Raw genomic sequence first — 12,461 nt, 5'->3', positions numbered from 1 at the left:
TTCTAACAAGCAAACGGCTTGAAAGCACTCTCACTGCAGACAGGCATCTCCGCTGTGTAACTGCAGGGACAACGGGCTTGTTTGGACCCAACTATTCTGAGTCATGAGAGGGGGTTTAAAAATTTAGAGAGATTAAAACACTTTGTTTCATACTAGGAGACCGGGCGCCACCTCTAGAACAAGTAGTATCTAACTTTTTAAACAGCCTGCCACCCTCATTACAACAACTTAATGCTAGCTCTGCAAGCGCAAAGTTTCCTTCGGGGAGAGCAGCAAAGCACATAAAAAACACGGACCCGACATTTCTGCTATTCTTTTCGACACGCACCCAAAATACAACTAAATATTCGTATTTTAACAATAAACTAATATCAACATTGAAAACTTAATGTAAGTCCAGTGATGGTAGTTGCTGCCGTTAGGTCCAACTTTCTCCAGTCGTCCGTGTCCGTGCCTCTTTGGTGCTGTTCCCGCCCATATACCTTTACTTCTTCTGTGTTTCGTATTAATGCTCATTAGCGCCGCCTTCCGCTTCTGAGGGTGAATCAGAAATTAACTCAGAATAAAAATTGATTCCTGCAGCTGCTCAACACTTACGGAAAAAATTAAAAATATATATGTAGGATACATTGATAAAACAATGAATATTAAAATAAATACATTTTGTCTTCCACTAATGCATTTAAGACAATTTGATTTTACTTATTTGGTGAAACACTTTGAGATTTTATTGTATTTTAGCATGTGCTACATAAATTAAGTTTATTATTAAATCCTACCTACTTGAAACAACAAAAATAACAGGACTTTACCATTCTTATGTGTCCTAACTTATCTGTGTTATGTTGTGCTTAAGTTATGATTTTAAGTGATGCTTACTTAATATAGAAATAGTTCAATTCAATCAAATATTATTAGTTTCATTTATTCAAAAAGAAGAACATGTTACACGAACTTGACATATTTAAGTTAACAGAACTTTTAAAGACTTTGAGTATACACTACTTAATCTATTTAATTACTTTGAACATTCGGGTTTACAGTGTACAGTATTAAACAAAACTGGGAAGTGATCTGAAATCTCAGAATCCTCAATGTCCGTGATGCAAATGTCCAGACCATAAGATCACGTATATGACCTTTTGTCTGAGTTGGTTTACACACAAGCCCTGCACCTCTGCCAGTGGTGGTATTATAAGACACCTCAATAGTTTTGATCTGCAGCCCACGACCCCCACGACCCCCACACAGGTTCAGCTCTCTCACCTCATTTTTAACCTACTGGACGTCAGGTCTTCTTAGACAACATTAACATCAAATCACTCGATCTGATCGTCTCTATCTAACTAATGTTTTCCACATTTATGATTTAATACAGGATTTAAACTTTAAAATCACATTTTCTTCTTTCCTGTAAAAGTGAAAACTCCATCACATGTGAACATTCAGTCACATATGATTACACTTCCTGTTTCATTTAGTGTATGTAACTCTCCTTCCATTAGATTTCATCAGCACATTTTCCCTATTAATCCAGTTATTTACAAGTACTTTGTTTTTCTCTTTAAAGCTCTCTTGATCACAGTTTACTCAAAACTGTTTATTTTTATTAAACGATAGATTTTATAAGTCAGACATTCAGAGATCAGTAGCTCCTGTGTGTTGCTCACTGCCTCCATCCAACAGTACATGACAAGTGTGACCCGCGGTTCATTTACACCAAACATTCAAAGTGACTTAGTGCTAACTGCTATAATGAATGTCATATACAGACTAAACAACAAAATAAACCAACATAAAATGTATTTACTGTCATATAAACATATTATGTATATATATAAATATATATGATGTCACTGGATCACGACAGGAAAACATAAGAAAATAAGAGATTTGATTTGTTACAATATGGAATATATTTACTAAATGAGGAAAATCACTGCGATGCTGCAATCAAAGGTGATCTACTTTCATTTATACACAAAGATGCAGTTCAGTAAGAGCCTGTGTGAGCTCAGGTGTCCTGCATGAGTTTCTCTTTGAAAACGGAGGCTCTCCAGATAAAGGAAAGGTGCATGAATTAAAACCAATGTCCTTTTAATATATGAAATAACTCTGGTGACAGAAATCATCCAGCACTGAGAAAAAGGCTTCTGAACACTGAGACCTGCATTATCAGTTTCGGGGCTTTTGCAACATTCACAGCAGCTCAGGTGAAAAAATACAGTCACCACCCAGACAGGATGTGAACTTTAACACTTAAATACTCCAAGACAAGGCCGTGGGTGGCAATGTGTGGTTTGTTTAGAGCGCACTTCCAACTCAGTTCTCTGAAAAATACACGCTGTTTATTTCTTGTAAAAGTTAACCAAATATTTTCTTAGAACTAGACTCTCAGATGGAAATATTCACACATTTCATCAGACCAGCTTTAACATCACAAGTTCTTTTAACATCTTATATTTGCAAATGAAAACACAGCCACATAGAAGATATTTGTCTTTATTCATGTTGCTGCAGCCAAGTTGTAATTATTCTCTGATTTTATGGTCAAACTATGAGATTTTCCAAATGTGTGTGGAGTGACATGACCTTTCTCTGATGATCTAAATGTCGTGACCAAGAATCATTCAGGATGAACAACGTGAACAGTCTGCCTCATAGTTCTCACAGGTGAGCGTCAGAATTACAGACACATTCTCATGTCTGTGGTCTCTGGCTAACTTTTCATGCTCTCCATAAATGCAGGAATCTGCAGGTTTTATTGAAACTGTCACATCTCAACACTCAGTGCCAAAAACAGGGCTGATCCCTGTTTCATTTGATAACTGCTTCATGTTAACAAATCCCGTTTTTTAAACCGTGATGTAGAACATGATCTCTCTCGCTCTCTCGTTCTCTAAATAAAACCCAGCAAACTGGCAATCACTTCTGAAAGATGGGAGTAGTTCACTCTTTATCAGCTGCAAGACTGTGTAGCGCTCGGATGTTTGCCCCAACCCCCAGCCTGCAGGCGTCTGACCTTTAACCCTTGCTGCAATGTGTCCCTCTGAGGGCCTAGTGCAGTAGTAGTAGTAATAGTAGTAGTATTGTGCGACACACATGCACACAGGCTTAAAGAGACGTCACTCTTATGGCTTGAAAATTGTGAAAATTTTTCAGATACTCACATCACAGTCCTGCTGCGAATTAGAAACACTGAAAGGTCAAAGGTCATTATTAAAAGAGTTTACACTTGAGTTTCAGCCTAGACACAGACTTGAAAGTGAATCAGAGATATATTTGGGGGGAAAAAAACAGAAAAATAAATAATTAGAAAGAATAGTGCACAAATAGAAAAGCCCAAAAACCAAACCTGTACAAGAGTGATACTACTAATCTACAAATGGCTGCAATATGCAGAAAATACACTTAGACAATTTTGCATTGATGCAATACTTAAATTAAGGCCGTCTGCACTTCAGTTAACTCTCTTTTTTCTAAAAAAAAAAAGAAAAAAAAGAAAAAGAAAATGTAATTGTGGGGACATGGAGGGAAAAAATGATATTAATGTGTTGTTGTGGTCCTGGGTCTTGGACCCCAAGACTTTTAAGTTCTGTCAAATATTTTCAGCTTAACTTTTGGGTTGTTTAGTTGTTTGTGGTGTTTTGAGTCTTGATTTCTTAGATGCTAATCCTCCTTTGGGTTGTCCATGTTTATGTTTTCAGGTTTTCTTAGTTCTAGTTTCATCACTTTTACTTCCCTTTACCTTTTTATCATTCAATTAGTTTCACTTGTTCCTTATTGTACTCCAGCTGTGTTCTTTCCCCCCCAGTAGCCTCCAGTATATTTAAAGCCTCCATTTGCATGCGTTCACTGTTGTGTTGCACTGCTTGTTTCCTGCATGCCTGTGAGCTTTTCCCCATTTGATGCCACTTGGTGGATGATTTTTTTCTCTGTTATGTGACTCTGCATTTTGGGTTTCCACTTTCCACCACACACAGGATATAAAGGCCTATCCACAAATTTGATCAAATCTATATAATAAATCATGTTGGCACACAGTATTTAGATTTCACATGAATTATTAGAAACCTGTATTATAAGTAAAGATGGGTGGGTTCAAATAGTCCCACCAACATAAATTGAATTGAATTGAAAGCCTTTATTGTCACTATACATAGTGCAACGAGATTAGAAACAGCTCTATAAAAGTGCACATGTGCTTATAGCACATTATAAAAACTATACAATAATGTAACTATACATTTACTATAAATATAAATACATAGTACAGTGCTGACAGAGACAGACAGTCAGAGAATTGATGATATTTCAGATATTTTGAGTTGAGTATGGTGATGGCTTTTGGGGAGGAAGCTAAAGCGCCTGCCAGAGGGCAGTAGGTTGAAAAGATTGTAGCCGGGGTGGGTAGTGTCCTTTAAAATGTTTCTGGCCCTACTAAGACAACGGGAGTTGTAGACGGCAGACAAGGAGGGCAGCGGGCAGCCAATGATTTAAATGATAAAGCAGACAGTATGAGCATGTGGTGTGAAATATCAGTTTAATGTGGTCATGTCAGAGCTACAATACAAAGAAAATCCAAAACTCAATTACTGTGAACTCACTGCGTGTCTGTGCCTCTCAGACTGATTGAAGTCCATAAGATGATGATCGAGGAAGAGGAGGACAAAGCGAAGTCTGCAGGACTCTGCCGTCTGCCTGTGAAGAGTGACCGGTCCAAACAACAACCTACAGACTTCACCGATGAAGCTGGACCCTCAGACACAGAGTAAAATCACTGCTAGTAACTCGTCTCCAGGAATATCCAATCCATCCAGTTCTTAACTGCTCATCCAGTTTAGTCACAGATTGGCTGAGCCTCTATCAGCTGACTTGGATTTAAAAAATGAGCTATTCAGTGTGTTTCACAGAGCAGCTCATTGTTCTGCTTTATTTTAGCATAACTAATAATGCACGTTATCCATGTTATCATTTTAACTTCTACAGTATTTGAATTACTGAGATGTGTTGGGTATTGTGTTGTTTCTTGTTACATTTTGCTTATTAGTAGACTTCGCACTATATTATACCTTTACATTAATGTCACCTTTATGTAATGAATGATTGAAATAGTTTGTAAAATAAATAAAATTTAATCTTAAATGCTTGTATTTTTATATCTGATGTAGAACTGGTAAAAAGAGTTGACAATTAAAAACTTCACCTTTTCAAGAAATTACTTCTTTGCCATGAGCTATGCACACTGCCCCAGTGGTATCTAAAGTATTTTACTGGGTATTGGTATTAAGTTAAAAATTCAAGTATGGTGAGAACTGCAATTTAGACCAATTTAAATGACTTTCAACTGAGAATTTATTAATGTCTGATGACATATGAATAAACATATCTTTGTTTGCAGAAGTCAGAGGTCACAGGCTTCAGGGATCAACTTTCTGTCTCAGAAGAGTGACCGGTCCATTGGTAAACCCCCAGACTTCAGAGAAGAACCTGGACCACTACACACAAAGTAAGAACCTGACCTGAACATTTAATCAAATCTGTAGTGATGAAGAGGCATACATTATACTAATAGTAGCAATGCACTGATTGCAATTCCCATTTTCAGTTTTGTGTAAGTGTGACCTGCTGACATCAACTAACAAGTAAAAATCAAGGTTTGTTCATCCAGTAAGGGTTCCCAAAGCTAGTCCCCATCCCCCGGATTAACAAGGTCTGCATCAGCTGCCGCTCCTCGACTGTGCAAAATAGAGAGAGAAAAACATTATATACAGTAAGTAAGTAGATATATACAAAGAGGACATTATGCGCAATAAGTGAGTAAATTATATACATTAAGTTAAATAGAATAAAAAAATCTGGAAATTTACAGTTCAAAATGTACATTGTGTGAGTGGGGTGTTAAAGTGGCTTGTGCCGCAATGAAGTCAGAAGGATCAGGCATGAAATGGTCTTGCCAACGTTCAGCTGGAGGTGGTTGTCCTGGCACCACGATGCCAGATTCTTCACTTCATCCATGTAGGCCGCCTCATCGTTGGTGGAGATGGCACCCAACACCACTGTGTCGTCAGCAAACTTCACAATGGTGTTGGAGCCGTGGGTGGCCACACAGTCTGAAGTGTAGAGGGAGTAGAGCAGTGGCGAGAGGACACAGCCCTGTGGCGCTCCCGTGTTGATGGCGATGCTGTCAGAGACACACCTACCCACCCTCACCACCTGAGTTCTGCCAGTGAGGAAGTCCAACACCCATGCACACAGACGGCTGTTGAGTCCCAGATCCCTCAGCTTTGTGAACAGTCTGCAGGGCACTATTGTGTTAAACGCTGAACTGTAATCAACAAACAGCATTCACACATAGTTACCCTGTTTCTTGGCCACGTGGCTGAGGGTGGTGTGCAGGACGTGGCGTCCTCCGTGGATTTGTTGGGTTGGTAGGCGAACTGGAGCGGATCTGTGGTGTCTGGGATGGAGGAGGAGATGATGTTCTTCAACAGCCTCTCGAACACCTTCATTACTACCGAGGTCAGTGCAACTGGCCGGTAATCGTTCAGGCATGAGGGCTTGCTGTTCTTGGGCACAGGGATGATGGTGGATCTCTTGAAGCATATGGGGACCACAGACTTCGCCAGGGACTCGTTGAAAATCAAAGTGAACACACCTGCTAGCTGGTCAGCACAGCAGCGCAGCAGACGGCCGGTGATGCCATCTGGTCCTGCTGCTTTCCTTGCGCTCACTCTCCTCAGCACAGCTCTGACGTCATGCTCTGCGATGCTGATTGCTGGTCTCTATTGTCAGGCAGTTGTTAGCAATTGTGTAGCAATTGTCCAAGATTCTGTCTCCCCTCATCGGACACATGACATGTTGATAAAAGTTCGGCATGAGATGTCCAAGGTTTGCTTTATTAAAGTCTCCTGCGGGTCCTTGTTTTGAAACACACTCAGCACATCATGTAGTTCAGACAGAGCCATACCTGTGTTCACCTGGGGTGGGATGTAGACCACTGTGGCGATTAACGAGGTGAACTCGCGGGACAGGTAAAAAGGGCGACAGTTCATGCTCAGGTATTCCAGATGTGGCGAGCAGCCGCTGAAGAGAGTAGATATGCTCCTGACGTCGCACCACTTTCTGTTTACCATGAAACACACTTCTCCACCTTTGGTTTTGTTTGACTCTGCCGTTCTGTCCGCGCGGAGCACAGAGAGTGACTCCGATGGAATTTCTGCCCGATCCACCACGTTGGGGGTCAGCCATGTCTCAGTGAAGCACAGAATGTTGCAGTCCCTCATGTCTCGTTGGAAGGTGACTCTTGCCCTCAGATCGTCTAGTTTGTTCTCCAACAATTCAACGTTAGCTAGCAGGATACTGGGCAGTGGTGCGCAGTGAGTAAATATGTCGATTTATTCATAGTTTCATGCAACTGTCAAATTCTGTTTCTTTGAAAAATATTAAAATGCCATCTGCTTGTCTGTTCCAGCAGTCTGGCTCTATTCCATTTGAATGCAATAGGGACATAGTCTCTAGACTCTGAAATATTAGATATGATTTAATGTCTTGCAACAGCGTCTGTGTTTCATAGTGCAACATGTGTTGCTATAGTGGACAATCAGGCATTTAGACAAGAAAAGCATGTAAGTTACTAAGAGAAAGTGTCACGATCTGGTACAGGGATTCAAACGCAGAGCGGTAAGGTATCTCCAAGGTGTAGTTTATTTACAGTGCCAGTGCAATATATGTACAGTGAAGGGATCCAAAACTCCGGGGGAATCACAGGGTAACTCGCTCACGTCTTCTTCGCTCACACTCACACACGTTCCCGCAGCAGGGAGGTCGCAGGTCCCGGGGGGGGGGGGGGGGGGGGGGGGGGGGGGGAGAGATCTGAGGCAGACGAGAAGGCAGGTCACCAACTAATCACAAATCACGAATATGAAGCACAAGAGCTGTGAGAACACTAACGTTAGGGGTACAATCATCCAGCGACGAGAGGATCTGTGTTCCAGCCTCAAATAGTGCTCCCGGTGATGATGGGTGAGTGTTGTCAGGTGTGTGTGTGGGCCAAGGGCAGGAGCCCACAGTGAGCTCCGCCCAGGCAGAGAGGGAGAGAACAGAAACAGCAATTGTAGCCTTGTGGGGCCGACCGGGCAGGCACGGAGACCATGACAGTACCCCCCCCTCAACGGGAGCCTCCCGGTGACCCACCAGGCTTACCTGGATGCCTGCGGTGGAAGTCCCGGAGCATGGCCCCATCCAGGACAGCAGCTCGAGGCACCCAGGAGCGTTCCTCTATCCCGTAGCCCTCCCAGTCAACCAGGTACTGAAAACCCCGACCCCGGCGCCGGGAGTCCATGATGCGGGTGATATTGTAGACCAGCTGACCATCCACGAGCCGGGGGGGCGGCGGGGCCCTGGAGGGAGGGCACAACGGGCTGGAGAGCACCGGCTTGACCTGAGACACATGGAAGACATTGTGAATGCGCATGTTGCGCGGCAGCTTGAGGCGGACAGACACAGGGTTCACAACGGTTTCCACGGGAAAAGGGCCAATAAACTGAGGAGACAGCTTCTTTGACTCAGTCCGTAGCGGCACAAAACGGGTAGCCAGCCATACCTGTTGACCGATGGTGTACACGGGGGCCGGTGTCCGGCGACGGTCAGCGAGGGTCTTGTTCCGCTCCTTAGTACGGAGTAGGGCAGCCCGAGTTGCCCGCCAGGCACGACGGCACCCGCGGAGGTGAGCCTGTACAGAAGGAACGGAGTGCTCACCTTCGATGGCCGGGAGCAAAGGCAGTTGATAGCCCAGGGACGCTTCGAAGGGAGACTTGCCCGTGGCGGAGGACGTGTGGCTGTTGTGGGCGTATTCGATCCATGGAAGCTGTTCACTCCAGGTCGATTGGTTGTGCGAAGCGACACAGCGGAGGGCAGCTTCCAGCTCCTGGTTGGCCCGCTCCGATTGCCCGTTACTCTGTGGATGGAAACCGGAAGACAGACTGACCTTGGCCCCCAGTGCGGAGCAGAACTCCCTCCAAACACGGGACGTGAATTGCGGCCCTCTATCCGAGACGATGTCCTCGGGGATCCCGTGAAGACGGAACACATGGGAGGTGAGGAGCCGGGCCATCTCCAAGGCAGAGGGGAGCTTCGGGAGGGCGACGAAGTGTGCAGCTTTGGAGAAACGATCGATAATGGTAAGTATGGCGGTGTTACCAGCGGAGGGCGGCAGCCCCGTGACAAAGTCCAAAGAAACATGGGACCACGGTCGGGCTGGTGTAGGGAGAGGCTGCAGAAGACCCAGTGGAGGGCGGTTCGAAAGCTTATTCCGGGCGCAGGTCGAACAGGCCGCTACGTACTCCTTGGCATCCCTAGCCATAGCAGGCCACCAGAAGTAACGTCGGAGGAACGAGCAGGTGCGGAGGACCCCAGGATGGCATGAAAAGCGGGCGGTGTGAGCCCACTGGAGAACCTGAGAGCGGACGGCTGAAGGAACGAAGAGGCGACCAGGTGGACCAGTGCCAGGATCCGGTTCGGTCTCCTGCGCCTCTTGGATGAGCCCCTCGATCTCCCAGGAGATGGCTCCAATTACGCAGGCGGCCGGGAGGACAGGCTCAGGGTCCGAGTCCTCCCCAGTGATGGAGAATTGCCTGGACAGGGCGTCTGGCTTTACGTTCCGTGTTCCTGGCCTGTAGGTGATAGTGAAGTCAAAACGAGCAAAAAACAGCGCCCACCTGGCTTGCCGGGAATTGAGACGTCTAGCCGAGCGCAGGTACTCCAGATTCTTGTGATCCGTCCAGACGATGAATGGTTGTGCCGCTCCCTCCAACCAATGTCTCCACTCCTCCAGGGCCAGCTTGACGGCCAGAAGCTCCTGGTCCCCGATGTCATAGTTACACTCTGCTGGGGAGAGACGGCGAGAATAAAAGGCACACGGGTGCAGCTTACCGTCCAGCTGTTGAGACAGAACTGCCCCAACCCCGGAGTCCGACGCGTCCACCTCCACAACGAACTGCCGTGTAAGGTCCGGTTGCCGGAGTATGGGAGCAGTGGTGAACCTGTCCTTGAGCAGGGCGAAGGCTCGCTGAGCGGCAGAATCCCACTGGAAGGGAACTTTGGGAGAGGTGAGTTTAGTGAGAGGGAGAGCGATTCTGCTGAAATCGCGAATGAACCGTCTGTAAAAGTTGGCGAATCCCAAAAAACGTTGCACTTGGCGGCGATCAGGAGGAGTAGGCCATTCCACCACAGCCCGCACTTTCTCCGGATCAGTCCGCAAGTCCCCCTTCTCGATAATGTGGCCCAGAAAACTCACTGACGCCACGTGGAAATCGCACTTCTCCCCCTTCACAAAGAGCCGGTTCTCCAGAAGGCGTAGCAGGACCTGCCGGACATGGACCTTGTGCTCCTCGAGTGTCTTAGAAAAGATCAAGATGTCATCCAAGTACACAAATACACAACGGTTAACAAAATCACGAAGGACATCATTAACCATCGCCTGAAACACTGCGGGGACGTTAGTCAGCCCAAACGGCATCACGAGATACTCAAAGTGGCCCCGATGCGTATTGAACGCAGTCTTCCACTCATCCCCCTCTCTGATGCGCACCAGGTGGTAAGCGTTGCGCAGATCCAGCTTGGTAAAGACGGTCATGCCTTGAAGCAGTTCAAAGGCGGAGGAAAGCAACGGCAAAGGGTATTTGTTCTTAACAGTGATCTGATTAAGGCCCCGAAAGTCAATACATGGCCGCAGCGAACCATCCTTCTTATCCACGAAAAAAAACCCAGCCGCGACAGGGGAAGAGGAGGGGCGAATCAACCCTGCCGCCAGCGACTCCGAGATGTAACGCTCCATAGCATCCCTCTCAGGCCGGGAGAGGCTGTACAGGCGGCTAGACGGCAGCGGAGCTCCAGGAAGAAGATCGACGGCACAATCGTACGGGCGGTGCAGGGGAAGGGACCGCGCCCGATCCTTACAAAAAACATCCTGCAGATCATGATAAACCCGCGGAACCATCGAGAGGTCCGGGGCGTCCGACGGCGAGGCCGTGGGTGGGAGCGAAACGGGGGAAGCCGCAGCCCGGAGGCAGTTCATATGGCAGGCCACACTCCAACCTAGTACGGCACCCTTCTCCCAGTCGATATGCGGGTTGTGGAGGACAAGCCAGGGGTGACCCAGAACCAGCGGAGTGAGAGGAGCCTTAAACGAAAAAAAACAAATCCTTTCTGCGTGATTGCCAGAGAGAGATAATGAAAGGAATTCAGAAACATGAGTGATGTCAGGCAGGCGCTGGCCCGACAGTGCGTGAACGCGGAGGGGGCATGACAGAGGCTCCAAGGCGATGTTCAGTTTGGCGGCGAGTGAGGTGTCAATAAAGTTCTGCTCAGCCCCAGAGTCAATGAGAACGGAGAGAGAATGAGAAACAGTCCGAACACGCAGAGTAGCCGGCAAAAGAAGTCTGGGGAGAGGGCTTTCACTCGACAGATCGCCCACCAGCACCCTCACGATCACTGGTGAGCGCGCCCTTTTGCCAGCGTTGGGCAGGAGGAGACAGAGTGGCCTTTACGGCTGCAGTAAACGCACTCACCGGAGGCAAGACGGCGCTGGCGCTCCGCGGGCGACAGCCGTGAGCGCCCAAGCTGCATGGGCTCTTCCCCATCCCCGGTGTCGGCGTCACGCGACCCATGGGCTGCAGTAGGGGTCCCACAAAAGTCCAGCGGGGCATGCCCCGAACGCGCGCGTGCGCTCCGATGTGCGCGCACCTGATCGTCCACCCGCATACACAAAACCAGAAGCGCATCCAGGGAGGAAGGCAGTTCACGGAGCATTAGTTCATTCTTTATTTCCTCATTAATATTAGTGAGCAATGCACTTTTAAGGGCCTCTTCCCCCCATTTCGCCTGTTCAGCCAAGGTAGAAAAGTCAATAGAAAAATCAGCCATGCTGCGTTTACCTTGTTTAAGCGCAAGCAAGCGCTGGCCGGCGGTGGCAGTTGTGGCTTTCCTGTCAAACACACCTTTAAACTTAGTAAGAAAGTCAGAAAAGGTGATGTCCGGCTCCGCCTGAAGCGCAGCTTGAGCCCAGGTTAGAGCACGGTCCTGGAGTAACTGGACGATATAAGCGATTTTCGCACCATCAGTAGAAAAGGCTTGCGCTTGCTGGCGAAACTGAAGGGCACACTGAGTGAGGAAACCAGCACATTTATCAATCTCTCCCGTGAAAGCCCTGGGAGTGGGGAGGAATCTGTCAACGTGAACAGGTGAGGGAGCAGGTGGCGCGACACTTACTGCTGGAGCTGGCGCCTCCGACGGAGGAGCGGCGACCAGTGGAGCGGCCGGTAGCGGTGTTAGCCGGGCCACGGCCTGTGTGAGGTTCGCGAGCTCTGCTCGAAGGTGAATGAACATCTGCTCGTGGCGTGCCAGCATCGCGGCCAAAGTGGCGAGGGTGGGAGTCGAGACCGCTGGATCTGCTGAATCCA

General features: G+C 47.0%; 1 protein-coding gene across 1 annotated transcript in view; it reads left to right on the top strand.

Moving 5' to 3' along the window:
* Window positions 1-2,635: 2,635 nt before the first annotated feature.
* LOC308385298 (NACHT, LRR and PYD domains-containing protein 12-like) overlaps window positions 2,636-12,461 on the top strand; it is a gene marked incomplete at its 5' end in the record, with an annotated part of 48,935 nt that continues 39,109 nt past the window's right edge. The window contains 3 exons of the mRNA XM_080864138.1: window positions 2,636-2,673; window positions 4,628-4,771; window positions 5,402-5,509. Coding sequence (XP_080720264.1) covers window positions 2,636-2,673; window positions 4,628-4,771; window positions 5,402-5,509 — 290 coding nt within the window. The remainder of the gene's footprint in view (window positions 2,674-4,627; window positions 4,772-5,401; window positions 5,510-12,461) is intronic.

The sequence above is a fragment of the Rhamphochromis sp. 'chilingali' genome (assembly GCF_963969265.1).
Source record: "Rhamphochromis sp. 'chilingali' genome assembly, chromosome: 18".
NCBI classification, from domain to species: domain Eukaryota; kingdom Metazoa; phylum Chordata; class Actinopteri; order Cichliformes; family Cichlidae; genus Rhamphochromis; species Rhamphochromis sp. 'chilingali'.
The sequence above is the reverse complement of the archived record's forward strand: the minus strand, read 5'-3'. Positions and strand labels throughout refer to the sequence as shown.